The sequence below is a fragment of the Arachis hypogaea genome, chromosome 14 (genome assembly GCF_003086295.3).
Source record: "Arachis hypogaea cultivar Tifrunner chromosome 14, arahy.Tifrunner.gnm2.J5K5, whole genome shotgun sequence".
NCBI classification, from domain to species: domain Eukaryota; kingdom Viridiplantae; phylum Streptophyta; class Magnoliopsida; order Fabales; family Fabaceae; genus Arachis; species Arachis hypogaea.
Window position 1 is genome coordinate 6,722,515 of NC_092049.1, and position 24,958 is coordinate 6,747,472.

The window sequence follows — 24,958 nt, forward strand, 5'->3', positions numbered from 1 at the left end:
TCAGTTTTTAAAATACCTTCATCCAAATAAAGAGAATAATCATATATATACTACATACACATAAAAATTAATCACTAATTAACCATCATATAAGAATATATATTTGGTATTTTAAAATAATCTTGATTATGATGCAAAACTATTATTCAGCTATGACAAATTTGACTACTTTAGTAGTTAATTATTTTGTTAAAAATTTTGTGAAATATCGTTATAAATATTAACATGTCTAATTTTTAGTGTATGATGAAATAGTTTTCAAAAGCACCATATATATATATACACTAAAATTGAGCAACTAAATCAATTAATATACATGTAAATTTTATGATAAAAAGATTTTTGTATTGAGAGAATAAAAAAAGTATATAATCTATATTAAAAAATAATAAAAATAAAATAATAGATTTTTTTAAATAAATATTTAACTATTTGTAGAAAAATCTTTATTTTTTTTCATCATATTTTCTCTCCATTATAGCATGTATTATGTATATGTAATTTTAAGGTATATTATATATGTAGTTAATTGGTAATTAATTTTTGGTATACATATCTATCTATTATATCCATCTAATTTTACAACTAAAATATGCCACATTGTAATTAAAATTAAATCTTTCCTCCCAAAATTAAAGAATCTTCTCTCCTCCATACTAATTTTACAACCAAAATATACCACATGTCACTCCTCATTGCAATTGGAATGAAATCTTTCCCTCCAAAATTAATGAATTCTGCTCTCCTCCTTACTAATTTTAAACCAAAATGTGTCACATGTCACTCTCTCACTGTAATTGAAATTATTAAATTAAATCTTTCTCTCTAAAATTAAAGAATTCTTCCCTCTTTCATACTAATTTTACAATCAAAATGTGCCACATGTCACTCCCTCATTGCAATTGAAATTAAATCTTTTCCTCTAAAATTAAAGAGTTCTCCCCTCCTCCATCTTCCTTTCTCTATCTCTCTCATTCCTTCAACCACTCTATCTATTTTATACATCATTATTAATTTAATATCAATGACTAATTACTAATTTGACAATCAAAATACACAACATGATATTCTTTAATTGTATTAAAATTAAAATTAAAATATTAAAATTAAAACTGAAATATACCTATATTATGTATTATATATTTCTATCTAATTTAAAAATCAAATATGTCACATGACACTCTTTTATTAAAATTGAAAGAAAATATTTTTTTTTCAAAATTAATAAACTCCTTTTCTAAATTCTCTCATCTACCTCTCTCCATTTTTTATTTCTGTCTACCATTTTTACTCTATATATGATTTATATTTTATATTAGTAATTTGACAAATTAAAATATGTCATCCAATATTTGTTTATTATAATTAAAATAAAATATTTTCTTCCAAAATTAACAAATTCTCACTCTTCATATTTATCTTTCTCTCTCTTTTTTCTCATTCTCTATCTTTTCTACTTTTCTGTTTTACAGAAAATAAAATTAACAAAATAATATAATTCAAATAAAAATATTATTAGAGAAGTGCTAGGGGCGAGCAGAATTTGTGATTGTAACATCCTCACTATCAGAAATCGCGCTTCCGGCTGCGCTACTTTGATAGCAAGAAATATTACGACTACTTTATATACTAAATATTAAAATAGGAGCCTGTGACTTGACACTGTATCGCTGATTTCTTTGAAAACCGGAAGTAAATACTTTATCTTAAGAAAAATACAAGCAGACATAAAATTCATATACAAGACTCCTTACATAATAACTCATAATATAATATACAAATAAAACATACAACTCCTATCCCTCTTACAAACTTATAATAACAAAGACGAGGGAAGAAAATAATCTAATTAATACAACATATAAACCAAACGCAGTATAACTCTTCATAATGCTTCATCCGGTTCGTGAAAAGATAAAGTTGTAAGGGGTGAGAACCTAACCACACGGTCTCACCACGAAATTTCAAAGTTGTCATAAGAAGATATTTAATAAGAAAAACTGTTTTCAAACTAAGTGATTATCGTTGCCTTATGAATCTTTTAAAACCCATAGGAAATCGTTCAAAACTTTTTCAAAGAAACAATATTTAATCTTTCAAAAACCCAAAACCTTTCCTTCCTTATAAGAAAATCTCAATCAAAAACCAACCACGCAATCAAACAACACCGTCATTAATTCAGCACCAAAGTTCACTCACAAATGTAGCACGCCAGGACAAACACAGGCAAGACAGACAAGGAAAGCACAAGTAAGTAGCAATTGCAGCAAATAGTTCAAGTAGCAGTTAAGAACAGTTTAGCAATTAGGCAAACCAAAACAAGTTCAAACACAAGCAAAGCATACAAATGCATATGATGCATGCCTGTCCTATGGCTGATGAGGCTCATCTGTCGGTTATCCAGCCAACCCGACAAGTCTGAATTGTCCTTAGACTGTCCCCCGACGTACATCCCCAAGAGTCTATGCATAGCTTTTTCTCAAATAATCAATATTGCTCAATGGGGGTAACATTCCCGGAAATTTATAGTGTCCGATCACACTTACGTCGTAGGGTCAATAGAGTATCAAGTTTTCAACATGGTACACGTGGTGACGGCACTTAATCCAGGGAACCTCGTATCTCAGATATTTCAAATTCATAATCCATATAAATAATTCATTCATCATTCATCAATATCTAAGCCATTCTCAATATCATCATCATTCGTCAATCCATATCCCATTTCCAAATTCATTCAGGAATCATATTTCAAATCAATCCTAATCATCCTTCTTTCCGTTAATCAATAATCTCAATTCAAAGCATAATTCTTTCTTTTCTAAATAAATCAATCTTAAACAAATAACGTCTACAAATTAAATCTTTTTAAACAATTACTTCAAACAAAACTTCCAATTTTATAAAATTTCGACAGCATCTCCTCTAAAACTCGGATTCTGCCACCCTTTTCGGGTCCCATCCAGACATTCCTCAAACTCTTTCTCAACAATTTCCAAATCTCAATCACTTTCCAAAATTCAACCAATACCAATATCAAATTATTTTCAAATCAGACCAATTCCAATAATAAAACTCTTTTTAAAATCAAACCAGCTTAGGTATTAAATCATTTATAAAATCAGACCGATTCAAAATCAAACCGCTTTAACTCTAAACCAAGAAAAACCACTTCTCATAATAGTCAAGTAAATAACTTTTCAAACCCATTTTCTTATCAACAACCGTACATTACTCAAGCAATTAAACAACTAATAATCCAGTCCAACAAACCATCACATCCACAAGACACATATAATCACAGAAGTATATCTCTTTGCATCAATATCTATTTATCACAACTCTGTAATGAAAAATATATTTTAAAGAAAACCCCTACCTCAGAAAGTCGAAAATCTATGGTAATATAATTAATTTATCTTTATCTTTAATTTAAAGTATTAAATGATATAAATTAAATTATCATAAATCAAATCATATAAAATTCTTATTATTTCATAACTACCAATTTTATAATTTAAATATAGAAAATAACTCAATAATTATAAAATTAGACAAAATTCTAATTTAAATAGCCAAACCCCATTATTTTCAAATTTCTAGAACATTAAATCATAAATAGGAAAATAATCCTTAGGTATAGAGTTTAGATAAATACCTTAATTTATTTCAAATCCAATTAATTGCCTTTAATTATTTTTCAATAAAAATAATTTCTGAAATTAAAACTATAAATAAATATATATAATTTGGGATTAGTTCAAAATAGGACTTTTCAAAAGTCTTGGGTCTTACATCCTACCCACCTTATAAAAATTTTCGTCCTCGAAAATTGATACAAAATGAAAAATTTTCATATTACTTCACTCTTGAACTTATTTAAAGAAAAGGCGAAAAGTTCTCAGTATATTTATTCATATAATTTCAAATAACAGAATTTTCATATAGCATAAAGGTATAAAGGGTATAAGTGTTATGCGAAACAGAAATTACAAGATAGGCTTGATGTACAAGGTGATATATTTCAAACATGTGATGGTAAAGCAAGGCGGCAAAAGGTTATAAAACAAGCCGGAGTTAAAACGATGTGCTTAACGTCCGTATATTAATCTCATACTAACTTCAGAGACTCAATTATTCAAACTTCAACATAATTTATCTCCATCATTCTTAACCGTACTTCATTGAGCAACTCATCCAAAGGTTCTCAACTTTGTTAAACACTTTATAAACCTTACTGCTGGTCATAAATCCCACATCAACAGAACTCTTTCACGTAAAACAAGGTTTCACAACTCCCTGTGATGTCGTATACTTACGAGTTTCACCTTTTACGTTCACCAAACGTGTTCTAAAGGACTAATGTGTCGTTTATTAAGTCTAACAGTCGCAAGAAGTATACTCAGAAGGATAATAGACCCTAGAAAAGAAAGAAAAGCAACAAGGACCGCGTTCGCGAGAATTTGAAAGAATAAATGCAATTGCAGGTAAACAAGGATGCTCAAGCAACGAAGTTTGCTAGAAAGAAATCAATTGACAACTTCAAGGATAACCTTTGGATCAAAGAAATTTAATAGGATTAATAAGAAGAAATTCAGCACATTAGTTTGAAACATATCCAAGCTGAGTTGAAGAAGTATGAGGTTTCATAGAAAAGGAATGATTAAGGACTATGGTGACGCATTATCGCGGAACAACTTCAAATGATGACGGGGGTTTCATAGTTCATGGAGGAATATGAAATTAATAGCCATGTTGCAAGAGTTTTAACATAGTCAGAAATATAAACAGTCAAGATATGCGTAAGGTACAAATGGCGAAGCAAAGAAATTTAAATTACATTTCAAGAAAAGAGAAGGAGGAACGACACATCAAATTGAGTGACACAATTTAGAACACATAAGCCAATACAATATAATAAAAGGGGAACTTTACATTTCAAAGATTCAAGGGTCGGCATCGTACCCCAAACAATTCCAATGTTATGTCAGAGAGTACAAAATTCATAAAGAGAAGTATAATGACAAGGATAGACGTTCTGAAAGATTCAAACAGTAGTTTGCGAATAAGAGGCGGACGCATTGAGAGTTTAAAGAACTTCAATTGAAACAATGAGAGAGAAATTTTACATTTATCAGAATTAAAGTCAAGTTGAATCAAAGTATAAGATTTACAAGAGAAAAATTATCAAAGTCAATGGCGTCGTTTACCGAATTCAAGAGAATGTATAAAAACATAACCGAATAACATGTCCACAGAGAAACGGAAAAACATAAGGAGGGATTATTTTACCTTTGAAAAAGAAAAGATATGAATTAAACATTTTTCAGAAGAACCAAGAAGAATATAAATATTTGCATTACATCAAAACATATTCAACTTGAAAGGAGTTATGTGAATGTTGTAAAATAAAGGTAATTTGGAACAAGAACAAAAATCTTCCTTCAAGAGTCTTGGAAGACATTTAGATACATAACCAACAAAGATAAGCATAAAAACGGCAACAAAGTTGGTAAGAATCAAGTTACATATAAATAAAGAATCAAAAGTGAAATCTTCTATAATTCAGAAAAAGAATAGACGTATATTGCAAATATGTAGGTTTAAACCATATAAAGAAATTTTGAAGTTCATGTAGAGAGATACATGTAACAGTAAAAACAATTCTCATAAAAAAAATTTAAAATTTGGTTGTGGATAAAATTAGGCAAAGGACGCATCAATCAACTTCTTTTGAAAGATCCAAACAAAATCTCAAAAGAACGCCATAAGGTATGGTGTAGCAAAACGAATTTGAAGCTTATCGAGGAATTATGTTTTCCATGTATAGAAACACAAAATTAAAAGCCGTGATATCAAGAATCTACAAGATAACTAATGAAGATAACTAATGAATATGGTTAGAGTAGAATACACAAAATGTAAAATATGAAACTAAAGAGTCAAATCATCTTAAGAAAGAATCTAATTTAGAAAATTTTGATAGAAAGAATAAAAGAAAAGATAATATATTGATCGAAACAAGTTCCGACTGAAATAGAATACAAAGTCCAGAAATAAAGACAGCTCAGGTCAATGACTATTTTTTTTTTAATTTTGAGATCATTCTTTATACTGAAACAAATTCAAGCTTGAATCAAAGGGTATAAAATTCATAAAGAGAAATAAGTGGTGCGTTGCAAACAGACAGATTTCCGCTAAATAAGGAAGCTTTACAAAACTTCATTTAAAATAGCGCATGCTAACTTTAAAATAACTTTGTCAAATGAAAATCAACTGAAAAGAGGCAAAAATCTTTCTTTTGAAAAATACTTAAATACATAATCAAATAAAGATATTTGTAAAAACTGTAATAAAGTAGTTAGAAAATTAAATTGTATTTAAAGTAAATATATCTCCATAAATCAGTGAATGAACAAGTGAGATATTAGAAACATTTAGTTTTAAACTGTATAAGGAACTTTCAAGTTTATATAGAGAAGCATATATATATATATATATATATATATATATATATATATATATATATATATATATATATATCAAATCAAAAGCGGTTTTGTTAAGATTTGAAATGTGGCTGTAATTATCGTCAAATAAGAGGAAAACTAAATCACAATTTGTTTACAAAGGACTCGGAATAAAAACTTAAAAAGGTATACTGCATCAAAACAAATTCAAAGGTATATCAAAGAATAAATGACTCAAGAGGAAGTGCCTGAATAAAGAAGGTAAATACACTAAGGATTTTAAGCAGATATATGTAGTTAGAATCAAACAAGAGCGCATGTGAACAGGAGGGCAGGGTTGGAAAATAATCCGATCACTTTTCAAGAAAAGAATCGCAAAGAAAAACCTTAGAGCATACCACAGGAATAAGATACATGATATTCGCAGAGTTCAAGATTCCTAACCAAATAGCCTCAAGAATTAACTCCTGACGTTCCCAAAACCCGCAATTCGCATTTTCTATAACTCGCATAATGTCTATGATAACCCATTGGTGCTTCCACATACATAATTCACTAGTGTTAAGCCGGCCAAACATAATACCAGAAATTATGCAATGCAAGACTAATGGCATTAATCAATAGACTGTCATGTGCATAAAGCTCTATTCTCGTTATCCAAACAAGACCTATTACATGACTGACTCTCAGAGTATGCAATTGAAGCATAATCGGTCCACTCCTCAGGCTCTACAGGAAAGACCGCTCTGATACCATACTGTAACATCCTCACTATCAGAAATCGCGCTTCCGGCTGCGCTACTCTGATAGCAAGAAATATTACGACTACTTTATATACTAAATATTAAAATAGGAGCCTGTGACTTGACACTGTATCGCTGATTTCTTTGAAAACCGGAAGTAAATACTTTATCTTAAGAAAAATACAAGCAGACATAAAATTCATATACAAGACTCCTTACATAATAACTCATAATATAATATACAAATAAAACATACAACTCCTATCCCTCTTACAAACTTATAATAACAAAGACGAGGGAAGAAAATAATCTAATTAATACAACATATAAACCAAACGCAGTATAACTCTTCATAATGCTTCATCCGGTTCCTGAAAAGATAAAGTTGTAGGGGGGTGAGAACCTAACCACACGGTCTCACCACGAAATTTCAAAGTTGTCATAAGAAGATATTTAATAAGAAAAACTGTTTTCAAACTAAGTGATTATCGTTGCCTTATGAATCTTTTAAAACCCATAGGAAATCGTTCAAAACTTTTTCAAAGAAACAATATTTAATCTTTCAAAAATCAAAAACCTTTCCTTCCTTATAAGAAAATCTCAATCAAAAATCAACCACGCAATCAAACAACACCGTCATTAATTCAGCACCAAAGTTCACTCACAAATGTAGCACGCCAGGACAAACACAGGCAAGACAGACAAGGAAAGCACAAGTAAGTAGCAATTGCAGCAAATAGTTCAAGTAGCAGTTAAGAACAGTTTAGCAATTAGGCAAACCAAAACAAGTTCAAACACAAGCAAAGCATACAAATGCATATGATGCATGCCTGTCCTATGGCTGATGAGGCTCATCTGTCGGTTATCCAGCCAACCCGACAAGTCTGAATTGTCCTTAGACTGTCCCCCGACGTACATCCCCAAGAGTCTATGCATAGCTTTTTCTCAAATAATCAATATTGCTCAATGGGGGTAACATTCCCGGGAATTTATATAGTGCCCGGTCACACTTACGTCGTAGGGTCAATAGAGTATCAAGTTTTCAACCTGGTACACGTGGTGACGGCACTTAATCCAGGGAACCTCGTATCTCAGATATTTCAAATTCATAATCCATATAAATAATTCATTCATCATTCATCAATATCTAAGCCATTCTCAATATCATCATCATTCGTCAATCCATATCCCATTTCCAAATTCATTCAGGAATCATATTTCAAATCAATCCTCATCATCCTTCTTTCCGTTAATCAATAATCTCAATTCAAAGCATAATTCTTTCTTTTCTAAATAAATCAATCTTAAACAAATAACGTCTACGAATTAAATCTTTTTAAACAATTACTTCAAACAAAACTTCCAATTTTATAAAATTTCGACAGCATCTCCTCTAAAACTCGGATTCTGCCACCCTTTTCGGGTCCCATCCAGACATTCCTCAAACTCTTTCTCAACAATTTCCAAATCTCAATCACTTTCCAAAATTCAACCAATACCAATATCAAATTATTTTCAAATCAGACCAATTCCAATAATAAAACTCTTTTTAAAATCAAACCAGCTTAGGTATTAAATCATTTATAAAATCAGACCGATTCAAAATCAAACCGCTTTAACTCTAAACCAAGAAAAACCACTTCTCATAATAGTCAAGTAAATAACTTTTCAAACCCATTTTCTTATCAACAACCGTACATTACTCAAGCAATTAAACAACTAATAATCCAGTCCAACAAACCATCACATCCACAAGACACATATAATCACAGAAGTATATCTCTTTGCATCAATATCTATTTATCACAACTCTGTAATGAAAAATATATTTTAAAGAAAACCCCTACCTCAGAAAGTCGAAAATCTATGGTAATATAATTAATTTATCTTTATCTTTAATTTAAAGTATTAAATGATATAAATTAAATTATCATAAATCAAATCATATAAAATTCTTATTATTTCATAACTACCAATTTTATAATTTAAATATAGAAAATAACTCAATAATTATAAAATTAGACAAAATTCTAATTTAAATAGCCAAACCCCATTATTTTCAAATTTCTAGAACATTAAATCATAAATAGGAAAATAATCCTTAGGTATAGAGTTTAGATAAATACCTTAATTTATTTCAAATCCAATTAATTGCCTTTAATTATTTTTCAATAAAAATAATTTCTGAAATTAAAACTATAAATAAATATATATAATTTGGGATTAGTTCAAAATAGGACTTTTCAAAAGTCTTGGGTCTTACAGTGATGTTTAGCCATTAGTTAGCCATCATCAATATTTTTAACAGTGTGAGATGACATCTAATGGTGTAGGATTAATCATTTTTCTTTTGATGGTTAAGTGCTGGTCAAATTTCAATAAAAGTGCTGGTTCCCTAGACTTTCTCATATTGTTATTATTATTATATACATATTTTTTTAGCTTTTTATTTAGTTTTAAATTTTTACTGTTTATCTTTTTAATCTATATTTTTATTTCTCTTCTTTCAAATATTTATTATATATAATTTGAAGAGAATACTAATGATATAATTGAAAGTTAGAATCACGATTCAATTATTTTAAAAAAAATTAATTTTGAATTAATTTTATAACTATCAGTATAATTTTTTTATGCTAATATATAACTATATTTTTATATACATAGAGAGAAAAAATATTATTTTTAAATAACAAGTATAAAAATTAATTATTTTTATTTGTACAACAGACTTAACACCTAATTAAATATAAAAGTATACATGTTAAATTATTTCAAATTTTAGATAACGAATATTAAAATTAATTATTAATAAAAAATTAGACTTTTTTATATAAAAATAATAACTAAAAATCTTATTATTTATTTTTTATCTATAAATATTTTGATTTTCTTAACCAGAAATTTTTGTCAAGCTACAATTTTTTTTATAAATCTTTTGTGTCATGCATAATCTATATTATTAAAATAAATTAGATCGTAATTTTAAAAAATATATATTTCCATAATATTATTACAGATAAAAATATTAGTAATAAATTAAAAAAATCTATATATAGTCGATATGCAGCTTTACACGTGCCTATGTTTTCAGAGGGGGAAAACAAATGCAGATAATTGCGGTTGTGAATATCTGTGGGATGCACATGCTATGGGGGCTTTCATATGGTGGTTATGGAATTAATAAGAATTAAGTACTGTACTACAAGGTAATCAAGACCAAATGAATCTGCAATTAGGATACAGAATTCAAAACCTTTCATGATACCATGTATCAGACAAAAAATAATAAAAAGTACAAATTTTATTCTGATAACTTAAACTGGTATACAAAATTAATAAATAAAAGAAAAAAGACAGCAATTTAATTTTTCAATTTACCTTGCTATTTCAATCAATCTTACTGACGGTGATGATGATCGATCATTAATCATATAACATACAATTGTTTAGAATGCTTGTTTGTGCAAAACCACAAAATATATAACTTCAAATCAAACCAACTTGGGTTGGTCGAGTGGTCAGCTTACTCGTTCGCTTAAGCAAGTGTCGGGAGTTTGAATCCCGCCTTGTGCATGCAGCAACCCATTGGTCAGCGGCAGACCCTTAAATGGAGTTCAAATCTGCGGATTAATTCTTGACCTGTCGGGTTGGAGGATACTGTGGGAAACAAAAAAAATATATATATATAACTTCAAATCAAATTATTATTTTATAGAAAGATGTTATTATTGGTGATGACTGTTATAGATTATATTATTAGTAGTGTTCGTTTGTCTAGAAAATTAAACAATCAAAATAAATTATAAATAGTAAATTTAGGGATTAAATTAGTATTTTAAAATTTTGAGGATCAATTTAAATAATTGTTATTGACGTGTACCCCATAAACTTGGAGATAAGATCAGAATTAAAATCGGCCATAAAGTTCGGAAACAAACAATCACATCTGAAGCAACCACTTGACCGAAAACACGCACAAGTCAAACACTATCCCCTAGCCGTTATCAACAGCAACGGAACTCACTATCTAAACCCTTAATATCGGAACAAACAAGCAATACATGACACTGCATTCATCTATAAAACCAAACACCAATAGCCCAGAAAAGAGAGGTTACACAACTCGCTTTAGTTTGTTTCATTTACTCTCTGATAATTCTCATTCTTACTTGAGCGTTGGAGTATTTTTTGCAGGTGCTCCCGCCGCCATATTTCGAGAGGCCGAGGTTTTCTTATAACGCCACTCCCTGGACGACATATAGCTCTTTCCAGACATCAAGCAGATAACTTAGGCGTCGTATACTTCAGTTCATCCAGGACGGAACATTTGGCGACCACCCCGAAGCAGTTAATCTAACCCCACTCTTCCTTATATATTGCACTTTATTTTTTCTCTTTTACACAGGTTTCTCCAACCTTTTAACATGGCCGACAACGGAATCCACCAGCTCACTCAGGCCGAACTCTTGGCCCAGATGGCCGAACTACAAGCAGAAGTCAAACGACTTGCTGAGTTGTCCACCCAGAACAGCGGCAATAAGCATGATGAAAAGGGCCCAAGCAAAGGCAGTACAGACCTACTAAGTGTAAACCCACCAAAAGAGAAGTTTACCTTAGACAACCCTTTCTCGGAGGAAATCACCAACTACCAAATGCCAAAGAATTTCAAGCTACCTTCTTCGCTTGAGCCATATAAGGGGATTGGTGACCCCCAGGCTCATATTAAGAAATTTCAATCTATGATGTTTTTCAATGGCCCTAACAATGAACCTGTTCTTTGTAGAGCTTTTCCTACCTACCTCGACGGCGCTGCGTTACTTTGGTTTTCAAAATTACCTGCAGGTTCGATCTCTTCCTTTGAAGAACTGGCGAAGTCCTTCATAGACTACTTCGCTGTAGCACGGATATACGTGCACGGATCCGATTATCTCGGCACCATCCGCCAAGGTCCCCAAGAAAGCCTGAAAGACTATCTGACCAGATTTGCAGAAGCAACAATGGAAATACCCGATCTGGACCCCGCTGTCCACCTACATGCCCTCAAGGCCGGCCTCCGACCGGGAAAATTCAGAGAGACAATCGCAGTCACCAAGCTGAAGACATTAGAGGAGTTCCGAGAAAGAGCAGCTGGACAGATGGAGATTGAAGAACTCTATGAGGCCAACAGAACAGAAAGAAAACCTAGAAGGGAGGACGACAGAATGCCAAGGTCGGCGAACAACAAAGAGCTCGGCAAACCATTCAAGCTGACCCCAAAATTCGACAACTGCACCAGATTCAACACAAGGAGGGAAAAGATAATCAAAGAAATAATCAATGCTAAAATCATAAAACCACCCGCAAGAGCTGGGAGCTATCAAGACCAGAGATTCGTTGACAAAAGCAAGCACTGTGCCTTCCACCAGAAATACAGACACACAACCGATGAGTGCGTGATAGCCAAAGATCTATTGGAAAGGTTAGCTCGGCAAGGCCTCCTAGATAAGTACATCGAAGGAAGGAAACGTAAAGAGGACGATAGGGACAAAGAAGAGTGCCAACAAGCCTCGGGAAACAAGGAAGCCAATAAATGATCAAACAACACCCCACCTAAAGGAGTTATAAACTGCATATCCGGAGGATTTGTCGGGGGAGGCGAAACAACTTCGGCGAGAAAACGTAGCTACCGCGCAATGCTGGCAATCGAAGGAACAACACCACATAACAACGAAAATGTACCCGACTTAGAAATTACTTTCAACAAGGAAGACATATGCTCGGCCGCACCACACTCAGACGACCTAGTGGGTTTTTTCCATCCAAACAGGCGAACTATTGGTAAGAAAAGTTCTTCTGGACCCAGGTAGTAGTGCCGATGTTCTTTTTTACACTACTTTTCTAAAAATGAAAATATCTGAAAGGCTCATACAACCCTCATCCAGAGAATTAGTCGGATTCTCTGGAGAAAGGGTGCCAATTAAGGGTTACATATGGCTAAAAACGATGATGGAAAACCACTCATCGTCACGGATCATTGACATACAATATCTTATAGTTGATTGCCCTAGTCCTTATAATATTATCCTCGGAAGACCTGCCCTGAACATGTTCAGGGCAGTAGTTTCAACTTTTCATCTATGTGTCAAATTCCAGGCACAGGACGAAAAGATAGCGACACTCCATTCAGATCGCCAACAAGCTCGGCAATGCTACAATGCAAGCCTAAAGAGGTCGGCTCCAGGAAAAGAATTCCAATAAGAGGTACAAGCAATTCACAAGACAAATGAGGTACTGTCCCTAGCAGAGCTTGACCCTCGAGGGGACACCCAAGAAAGGCCTCAACCAGCAGACGAGTTCCAGGAAATCCCACTGACGTCAAAACCAGAACAAGTCACATACATCGGTCAAGCACTACAAGGAAAAGAAAGATCAGAGCTCATAAAAGCACTACAAGACAACGACTTATTTGCCTGGACCCCAGCAGACATGCCAGGAATAGACCCAAATATTATCTGCCATAAGCTCACCACCGACAGAACAAGCCGACCTATAGCTCAAAAGAAGAGGAATCTCGGGGCAGAAAAATCAAAGGCAATCCTAGAAGAAACTGGGAAACTTCTTAAAGCTAACTTCATCAAAGAAATCAGATTCACCACATGGCTCTCAAACGTGGTAATGGTAAGGAAGAATTCAGGTTTCAAAAGCTTGAGCTTCATGGATGCATACTCTGGCTACAACCAGATCCTCATGCATCCAGAAGACCAAAGCAAGACAGAATTTATAACTGAGCACGGAAATTTTTATTATAGAGTAATGCCATTTGGTCTAAAGAATGCAGGTGCAACCTACCAACGACTGATGGACAAAGTGTTCCGTCATCAAATAGGTCAGAACATGGAAATCTATGTGGACGATATGGTCGCCAAGACCACACAGGAAAAGTCACACTGCGACGACCTCAGGGAGGTATTTGAACAGATTCGAGCATACAATATGAGACTTAACCCAGAGAAATGTGCCTTTGGGGTACAAAGAGACAAATTCCTTGGATTTATGCTGATCTCACGAGGAATTGAAGCAAACCCTGAAAAATGTGAGGCAATACTTAACATGGCGAGCCCTAAAACAGTAAAAGAAGTACAACAATTGGCAGGAAAGGTAGCGGCACTATCTCGGTTCTTACCAGCAGTGTCAAGCCGATCATACCATTTCTTCCAAACAATATCAAAGAATAAGAAGTTTCAATGGACAGAAGAGTGCGAGAAAGCGTTCGCCGAGCTCAAAACCATTCTATCATCACCACCCGTCCTGCAAAGACCAGAAGTCGGTAAACATTTATACTTATATTTATCTGTTTCTAATTATTCTATAAGCTCGACTCTAGTCATTGAGACAGGAAAAATGCAACAACCAGTATACTTCGTCAGTAGAGTCATGCAATCAACGGAATAAAGGTATCCAAGGATAGAACAGCTAGCTTTAGCACTTGTAATAACAGCAAGAAGACTCAGTCACTACTTCCAAAGGCACACAATAATAGTAAGAACAAATCAACCATTAAGACAAATACTGACAAAACCAGAACTGGCCGGACATCTGACCAAATGGTCTATCGAGCTCTCGGAATTTGATATCCAATTTCAACCAAGATCGGCATTAAAAGCACAGATCCTCGCAGACTTCATCTCAGAACTAACCCCTGACGAACACAACAAATCCTGGGAATTACACGTGGATGGGGCGTCCAGCCGAGGAGAAAGCGGAGCTGGGATAATCCTGAGAGAAGGGGACAAAGTGGAGGCCGAGCAATCCCTCCAGTTCCACTTCCAGGCAAGCAACAATCAGGCCGAATATGAGGCCCTCATAGCGGGACTCAAGCTCACCCTGAACCTCCAAGTACAAAGCTTGACAGCACATTGTGATTCCTTCTTGGTGGTCCAACAAATCCGAGGAGAATTTCAGGTAAAAGATCCCTTGCTAGAGTGATATTGGCTCATAGCAAAGGATCTCATTTCAAAGTTCTATTCATTCATCATTTTACATGTGCATAGAGAAAAGAATGTTAGAGCAGACATATTATCCAAACTTGTCGCCACTAGGGCAGACACACAAACATCAGCATTATCACAACTCACACTTAAAAAACCAAGCATTGAACTATTATCTATAACAAGCATTAACCACCTCCGCGACTGGAGAACACCTTTCCTTGAGTACATCAATACAGGTATCGTACCCAGGGACGAACTCAACCCACAACACTTCAGACGAAAAGCAAGCCTCTACACAAACATAGCAGGAGAACTATACAGGCGCAGTTTCTCACAACCACTGCTAAAATGCCTGAATAAAGATGAGGCGAAAGAGGTGATGGACGAAGTCCATGAGGGTGTATGTGGGAACCACATTGGAGGACGAGCTCTCGCTGCAAAGATCATCCGAACAGAATATTATTGGCCGACCATGAAAAGGGATTGTATAACAAAAGTCAAGACATGTGACAAATGTCAAAAGCACGCAGCCATCTCTACAAAATCGGCCGAAGTATTACACAGCATGGAGGTAAGCTGGCCTTTCCACAGATGGAGGCTCGATATTCTCAGCCCATTTCCAACAGCCCCAGGTCAGGTAAAATTTCTTTTAGTATCAATAGACTATTTCTCAAAATGGATTGAAGCACAGCCATTAGCAAGAATAACAGTCGAAAAGGTATGGTCTTTCATATGGAAAAAAATCATATGCCGATTTGGAATACCAAGGGAAATAATATCAGACAACGGTAGACAATTTACAGATAATAAGCTCGGCTCATTTCTAAAAAATTTTAATGTGAAAGGAGAATGGGCAGGCCGAAGCTGCTAACCAAGTTATACTGCAGGCAATAAAGAAAAAGCTCGATAATGTGAAAGGAGAATGGGCGGAGCTAATCCCATAAGTGTTGTGGAGTTACAACACCACAATACAAACCACCACGGGCGAAACACCCTTCAAGCTAGTCTATGGGTCAGAGGCATTAATCCCCGTAGAGGTCAGAGTTCCCACATTAAGAGCCGAACTATACGACGAATAACATAACATAAACACAAGAAATGCCGAGCTTGATCTGACAGAAGATGACAGGGAAATCGCCGCCATTAAACAAAGAGCCCAGAAACAACTGGCAGAAAGAAAGCACAATAAGAAAGTGGTGCCGAGGACATTCGAGGAGGGCGACTTAGTCCTCAGACAAACAGAAGAAGCCAGACGACCTTCACATGGAAAGCTCGCCGCAAACTGGGATGGACCATTCCGAGTATCCAAAGTGCTCGGAATGGGGGCTTACCAGCTCCAAACACTACACGACAATCCAGTTTCAGGAAATTAGAACATTTCTTCCCTCAAATTGTATAGATCATAACTTGTACATTTCATGGATGAATGTACTCTTTTTCTCCCTTAGAGGTTTTTCCCAAAAGAACGGGTTTTACCTAAGGAGGATTTTAACGAGGCCAGACGCCCAAATTATCAAATTATGAAATCAGACTGACACGTATATCAATATGAGTCCTATTCTCTATCTCGTTCTATTCTCGAACACAACAAACATACAACTACACATTATATATTCAAAAAAGCAAAACATGCTTAAAGTTCAACACACCCAAACCAAAAAATCAGTAACCATTAACAGTCAAAAGCTAACCAATTAGCTAAAAAGTCAACAAAATACAACAAAAGGGACACACATGCCCAAAACAAACAACCTAAAATATCAGAAATCAAGGAGGGATATTTTCACCATGATCCTCCACAGTTCCATCCACTACCAATTTTCCACCGACCACTATCTTGGTCATGTCAAGACGATCACAATCGAACTCCGGGGCCAAAACAGCGACTTGGCTAACAGCCGCTCAAAACCATAGGAAAATATCTCCATCCCATTTTTCTCCAGTTCAGCAACCCTAGAAGTAAGCTGACCTTTGGCAACATCACTGTCCTTAACCTCGGCCTGCAAAAGCCGGATCTGGTCCCGCAAACGACCAACTTCCTCCTCAGAATCTTTCACTTTGACTGTAGCATTTATAACAGCGTCATCTTTCTCTTTCACAGACTTCTCCAATTCAGCAATCCTCTCCTTATAAGTCCTCTCCAGTTCAGCAATCCTATCCATATCCACCTGGTGCTCGGCACCGATAAGTTCAGTCGTCCGACCAGCACACATTAGTCGCGAAGCAACAATCTACAGAACATCAAACTCGGTTAAAATAAAGACACAAGAACAAATAAAAGAAGCCGAGAACAGAATATTAACATGGATGAACTTCCCTAAACTCTCTACCCCAATCCGGCGAGTCATGAGCATATCGCCAAGGTATTGAGACACCCTATCGGAGAGCTCAGCAAAGGGGAACTGATTGCTCCACAACGAATGAGAGCTGGTACCAGGGATAAAGCCATGCAATCTCTTTTGTCTATCAAACGCAGATTTACCACCACCCATTGCTTCTCTATCACCTTCCGAAATCACTTCCACAGATTTTTCAACATCATCCCTTTTCCTCTTAAAAGAAGACGACCGTTGAGCAACAGATTGGGCAGCATCCCCACCACCTTCTTTCACAACCTCAGAGGCATCAGCAATCCTTTCCTTTTTCTTCTTAAGAAAGGACTGAAAGCGTGAAGGATCAAGGAGAGGAGCCCGTCCACCTGCGCAGGACAACAAAAAGTCGGATTAAATCTAAAATATGAAGAAACAAAAAGAAAAAGCCAAACATTACCTATGTAAGCCTTCAAACCCTCACTATCACCTGAATCGTGAAGTCGAAGAACCTCGGGAATAGACAAACACTCCCCATCAACAAAAGACTCTACCAAAAAATCTAATACCTTCTCTTCATCCTCACTCCGTTCAACAGCCTCAAGGATCTGACACGGCTCCGAACACCAATAGAGAGGAAACCTCTCTATCAGCTCGTCGTCCAAATAAAACGGATACTCGGCCTCGGTTGACCGCACTTTCACAAACAAGGATTTAAAATTCTTAAAAGAAGATTTATAAAGAAGGAAAAGGGAACGTCCAGGGTAACTGCTCAAACATACCCACAACCCCCTCCGAACCCCTTTTGACTGGAATAATGAAAAGAATAAAGGAAGAGAACAAGGGAAAGACAGAAACTCCATTAAACACTGAAAAGCGCGAAGAAACACCCAGGAATTTAGGTGCAACTGAGAAGGCGCACAATTTAGTTGGGTCAACACATCACACTCAAACGCAGAGAAAGGAAGCTTCACACCAAGTTCAAAAAAGCAAGGCGTATACATATAAAAGTATTGCCAGTCACCCCTCCGCTCGAAAACCCTATCGTCACTAGAACAATAAAGTAACTCAACACCCACACCTTCCCTTACCACCCGCAAGCCCTCGAGTTCACGCATGGACTCAGCATCAATGTACGACGAAGACCGGGTCTTGACGTCATCATGAACCCAATAATATGGGTTATCTTTTTTTCTCTTCCACAGCCGTTTTCTTATCTTTCTCTTTTGTCATTTCAAAAGAAAAAACAGATGCAAAATTAGAAAGGGAACTAACCTTTGGAAGTCATGCTGCAGCTTAAACAGATAGAATGCGAAGAAGCAAAATGTCAATTCCAAGCCTAGAATGAGATATTATTACAAAGCCCACTAACTTAGTGGGCACATTAAAAGATAACCGTTAAAGACATCGAAAACCCAAAGAAACGAAGGGGCGCATTAATCGCAGCACAGACCACAACGCAGAAAACTCCTTGACTTCTTTCCAACAAATATCCTCTCTTCAGCACAAAGGGGGTCCAAAAAAAATATAATAAAAAAAGGGGAAGAGACAAAAATCTTACAAAGGACGAGTACACAAGCTTGCCTGCCACTAGCGGGACAGAGCCAGACAAGCTTGGGGGCTATGACGTGTACCCCATAAACTCGGAGATAAGATCAGAATACCGACCATAAAGTCCGGAAACAAACAATCACATCTGAAGCAACCACCTGACCGAAAACACGCACAAGTCAAACACTATCCCCTAGCCGTTATCAACAGCAACGAAACTCACTATCTAAGCCCTTAATATCGAAACAAACACGCAATACATGACACTGCATTCATCTATAAAACCAAACACCAATAGCCCAGAAAAAATAGGTTACACAACTCGCTTTAGTTTGTTTCATTTACTCTCTGATAATTCTCATTCTTATTTGAGCGTCGGCGTACTTTTTACAGGTGTTCCCGCCGCCGTGTTTCGAGAGGCCGAAGTTTTCTTAAAACGCCACTCTCTGAACAACATATAGCTCTTTCCAGACATCAAACAGATAACTTTGGCGTCGTATACCTCAGTTCACCCAGAACGGAACAGTTATAATCCTAAAGACCATAAGCAATCTTTACTACGAACATATATATGGTTGCTACCAAAAGCAAACAAATATGTTATGGATCATAAATTCTTCTGCGTATTATTATGTTATTATATATATGTTTTCATATGCTATTAATTATAGCGCCGACCCTCACAAAAGAAGCGTCAAAGGCTTTAGGCTACCTCAAACTAGGCATGTGTAACATAATAACATACATTCCGCGTAAAGAACCTTATGAATATGCACATAGATCCGGGTTTATTGAATATGGGCATATCCGGGTTTAAGGAGCTATATTATAATAGGTGAATGCTATGATGCTTAAAAGATAGTGCCTATTTACTAAAAAGAGTTAAAAATTAATATTTAATTTAAAAGATATAAAAATAAATAATTTTTAAAAATTTAAAATTTACTACAAAAAGAAAATTAGACAAAATTTAGACACCAAATAATAGGCACCATATAATTGGCCATTATAATATTAAAGTTACTTCATAATTTTATTTTAATCTATTAGGAACATGACTCTTGTTAGTTTACCATGCTATAATTTAGAGGTGTAATAATGAGTAATGAGTGAGGGTATATTTTGCAAGAAAATAGACGATAGGGAGGGTTGAACCACACATCACACATTGAATTGCAAGTCTCATTTATATGCAAACATGTCAGCCCAACAATACCATCCATCTAACCAAGTTGGGTTGGTCTAGTGGTTAGCTCACTAGTCCGCTTAAGCAAGTGTCGGGGGTTCGAATCCCGCCTTGTGCATGCAGCAACCCATTGGCCAGCGGCAAACCCTTAAATGGAGCTCAGTACCGCGACGGATTAGTCCTTGACCTGTCGGGTTGGGGGATACCGTGGGAAACCAAAAAAAAAAAAAAAAAAAAAAAAAAAAAAAAAAACAATACCATCCATCTATATCATGCACAAGATGAGAATTTTTTATTACAAAAAAAATGTGACTACCTAATTTGTGAGCGTGTTGACTTTTGCATGAGATATTAATTTATTACACATGATGCTATATGCTATGCTCCCAAGCTTTATTTCCATTTTCAATCTTCATCGCATGCCATCAAGCTTTTTCGGCTTCATGCTCTTTTCCTCTCTCTCTTGTCACCAATATTGAATATTCAATAGCCTCCTTCCTTGTGAAAACGGAAAAAAAAAAATTCTTAATCACATATTAATCATACTAATAAAATATCTTTATCCGTACGAGGACTCTTTTTTTTTCCAAAATAGTATAAGTTTGATTTTTAGATAACATGTAGAAGATATATATATATATATATATATATATATATATATATATATATATATATATATATATATTATTATTATTGAAGAATTTGATTTGACTCTTAAAATATAATTTTTTTTCGACGTCTTCTTTCTTCTTTTTTTATTTTAGAAGAATTATTATAAAGCCAAATTTCATTACCAAAAGATATAAGTATAAAAAAGATCAACTAGAGAGAATTAGCTTTTTTTTATTCAATATTAGCAAATTATGAATCAACTAAAGCATAAATTCTAAATTTTAAATTTTTCAAAAATAAAAATAAAAAATAATTTTACAATAAAAAAATAATAATATTAAATCAATAAAATTTGAGTTTTCATTTTTATCAAATATAAAATACAATGCATCCACCAACACATCAATTATAATACACTACAAAATAATAATTGATAATTATAAAAGAATTCAAAGATTATTAAAATTTATTATTTTTATTAATATTTCAATTATTAATTTAATTTTTTTAGTTTAATAATTTAATAATATATTTTTAATTTATATTTTTAAACATTATTAATTAATTACTGACCAAAAATAATAAATTTTATTGGTTTTCAAACATCTCCAAATCAAGCATATATGCTAGTCAAAATCTAAGGAGTTATCAGTTTGACTTGGCATGAAGAGCCCAAAGGTAAATAAATGGGCCTAAGGTAAAGCCCGTTGGAAAAAAGGGCAGAGTGGGACGCAGGCTAGTTGACAATGAGAGTGGACCCCATGATTAAGATATGCAATAAGATTATTTAAAACGTACTTTTTTTAAATTAACTACCATAAAGTTTCAAAAAAAGGGATATAATATTCCGGTAGCAATATACGTAGAAAACTTTATTTATACTAATGTCACATCTAATTACTCTCTTTATCTTAAGATATTTGTTCGGATCAAAGTGGCAAATATTATTTGACGTAGAAAGGAATAGCATTTAAAACCAAAAACAAAAAATTTTAAGTCAATAATAATACTAATATAAAAAGAGAAGTTACAAATCAACCACTATATATAAAAGTATGTATTAAGCATTGTATAAAAACTTTTATTATACTATTATAAATAAATTTAGTTATTAGTATATTGTACATTTTATTATTATTATATTTAATTATTTTAATAATTGATTATTTAATTAAAATAATATATAAATTAATATGTATAAATATATAATAATTATTTTAAATCAAGTTGGGTTAGTCTAATGATTGGTTCACTAACCTGCTTAAGTAAACGTCGTGAGGGATTTCGAATCTCGCCTTATACATGCAGCAACCTATTGACCAACGACAAATCATTAGAAAAGTTTCGATTCGTAACAGATGAATCCTTAGCTTGCCAGGTTAGGAGATATATAGTGAGAAACCAAAAAATATAATAATTATAAATTATACATAACTGATTTTTTTTATATGGAAGAAATATTGGTGTTTTTTTGAGAAATGAGATTATTTGGTGTAATTACAGATGGGTGGATTTTGTAGGTAAAAAGTCAACACGTGGGAGGCATGGTGCAACACGTGGGGGGCGTGTTGGACACTTGGCAGCGTATTGGCCAACACGTGGGGGGTGTGGTGCAATACGTGAGGGCGTGTTGAATGAGTTCCACAATACTGTAATACACTTCAAATATCAATATTCAACCAAAACACCGTTTCCATTTCCATATTAAAAATAATTTCTAACATAACTACTTATAACATTTTTTATTTTCAAATTATGTAGCATGTGAATGTACCATAAATAATAACAGTACCTTTTGAGATGTGGAAAAACTATAAGAAGATGTGTATATATATGGAATTCTTAATTGTTTAGATGTGACTTGTCTCCTTCTCTCGGGTATAGATCGCATAGTAGTTATCTTGGTTTGGAGTCTGATTAAATTCCAAGCAGATGTGTTAATGTGTATGCCGTGTGTTTTGCTTGTACAGTTTTGTTTTAGTATGAGGCTATGAACTTTGTGGAGATTCTTGAAAAACATGTCTTTAACAAGTTGAAATTTTTTATAAGAACTCTCAGACAAGATCAAGAAATGAGGCTAACTATGTTAATAAATCCCAGTGCACCCTTTTCGTTTTGGTTGAAACATTACACAAAATTTTAATACATCATGTTCATTATATTCCACCTACTTCAGAGACAAAAGGTATTGGATTTTAGTTTTCGATACAAAGTAAACAGATTGTTAAGATTTTTTCTTTTATACAAAATATTATTTAATGGATAATAAAACTACAAGGGAAAAAAAATATTTAAATTGCTGTGCTGTTTCAAGAATTTAAAGTTGTCCGATAAATATGTGAGAAGCACACGTATTCTACAATGTTTAGCGGTTGCAAAAAAAACGACTATATTAAGTGTATACAAAAATTAGTTATTAGTATAAAATAAATATTGGAATATAAATATATATTGAAAATAAATTAAAACATATATATATTTATACATACATATATTTATACACATATATTGATGACTGATTTTAATGTACAAATAGTATTTTTAGAAAAAAAAAATCCTAATTCTAAAAATAAACATATTGAATGTTCAGTTGTTAGGCGACTTGTTAGTTGTTACTCTATCAGCAACGCCATATAGTAGATGCTTGATTAGTGCTTGAATTTTTAATTAATTTTTTTTTTTGGGGAACCAATACTTTATTAATCTAGATGGATTTTATATGCAATCATGTGGATTTGAGGTTCTAATCACTTTCTTTTGTCCCCTCTCCATCCTCTCAATTAGGTACTCATCGATAGGGGGGAAAAGGAACAAGGGGAAAAAGCATCAAGAATGTATCCCCTTATGATTACCAGGATCTTGCTAGCCACTTTTGTGTGAGTTGTAAAGTTATAAAGTGATCAAATTAAATTAAGGTAAGCTAATGTAGTGCCTAAACTTTCCGTTTCATAGTTGTTGAATAATAATTTATTATTAACAACTGATGGTTTTTCCATGAAGGTTCATTAAAATATAAATGGTAGTTAACACATACAAGTGTGGAGAAAAATTGTCCAATAGGCAAACACAATACAATAACCAAAACTCATAAGAAGAAATCCGAACCTACTAATAAATAAAATAATTTGTGATGACTCTAGCTTTATCCTTTATATATTTTTTATATTGGCTAATTATATTAATTTAATTATAATATATAAGAAAATATAGAGAGACAATGAATTTAATGAACAATGTGAACAATAGAATTAAAAAAAAAATTAAAATCAGATGATAATTAATTTAATTAATTTCTAATAATTTCGAATTTTGAATTTTAAAAAAATAAAGATTTGCAAATGATAGGGGTGTGTATGGGACGGGTGAAATCGGGTTTGATGTGACCCAGACCTGACCCGAAACATATACCGAGCCTATTTATTAGACCCGAACCCGACCCGAGACCCGATAAAACCTATATACTTTCGGGCCACGATTATACCGAGTAAAAACGGGGTGAAAATCAGGTCGTTAACATTACATTACCTTGATACCTTCTTATAAGCTAGCATGTGAAAATATCTAAATTTCCAAGACTCTAACCATTATTTAACATGGTAAAATTCACTTAGAAAAATATAACAAGAACCAACTTTTCTCTAAAATTAAAGCATAACCATAATCAATACCAATATTGTCTAATAACACCAAATATTTAAATCAATATAAATAACACTATTATGTTTTAGTCTAAAATCTTATGCATTTTAAACATAAAGCATTAACTTATTGCCTTATAATAACTAATAACACAAAATATTAAGGTTGACAATACTTAAATTCCACATAAGAATAGCTATCATCCATCACTAATAACACAAAATATTATAAGCTAGCATGAAAATATCCAAATTTCCAAGACTCCAACCATTATTTGATATGGTAAAATTCACTTAGAAAAATATAACAAGAACCAACTCTTCTCTAAAATTAAAGTATAACCATAATCAATACTAATATTGTCTAATAACACCAAATATTTAAATCAATATAAATAACACAATATTATGTATTAGACTAAAATCTTATGCATTTTAAACATAAAACATTAACTTATAGTCTTATAATAACTAAT

The 24,958-nt window shown here is 33.5% G+C and overlaps 2 protein-coding genes across 2 annotated transcripts; both read left to right on the forward strand.

Annotated features, from left to right (window-relative positions):
* The first annotated feature begins 11,640 nt into the window (after positions 1-11,640).
* Positions 11,641-12,789, forward strand: LOC112742150 (uncharacterized). Its single transcript, XM_025791394.1, has one exon. The coding sequence runs from the start codon at positions 11,641-11,643 to the stop codon at positions 12,787-12,789; it is 1,149 nt and encodes a 382-aa protein (XP_025647179.1).
* Positions 12,790-12,888: 99 nt separating this feature from the next.
* Positions 12,889-16,130, forward strand: LOC140178444 (uncharacterized). Its single transcript, XM_072215524.1, has 5 exons — positions 12,889-13,033; positions 13,500-14,522; positions 14,778-15,157; positions 15,254-15,757; positions 16,032-16,130. Exons 1-5 carry the CDS (start codon positions 12,889-12,891, stop codon positions 16,128-16,130), a joined length of 2,151 nt encoding a protein of 716 aa, XP_072071625.1.
* The last annotated feature ends 8,828 nt before the right edge of the window (positions 16,131-24,958 follow it).

Coding starts and splice junctions, on each gene's coding strand:
- LOC112742150 (XM_025791394.1), top strand. CDS start 11,641: ATGGCCGACAACGGAATCCACCAGCTCACTCAGGCCGAACTCTTGGCC.
- LOC140178444 (XM_072215524.1), top strand. CDS start 12,889: ATGCTGGCAATCGAAGGAACAACACCACATAACAACGAAAATGTACCC. Junction 13,034..13,499: donor TCCAAACAGGCGAACTATTG/GTAAGAAAAGTT, acceptor TGTCCCTAGCAG/AGCTTGACCCTCGAGGGGAC. Junction 15,158..15,253: donor AAATCCGAGGAGAATTTCAG/GTAAAAGATCCC, acceptor CATAGAGAAAAG/AATGTTAGAGCAGACATATT.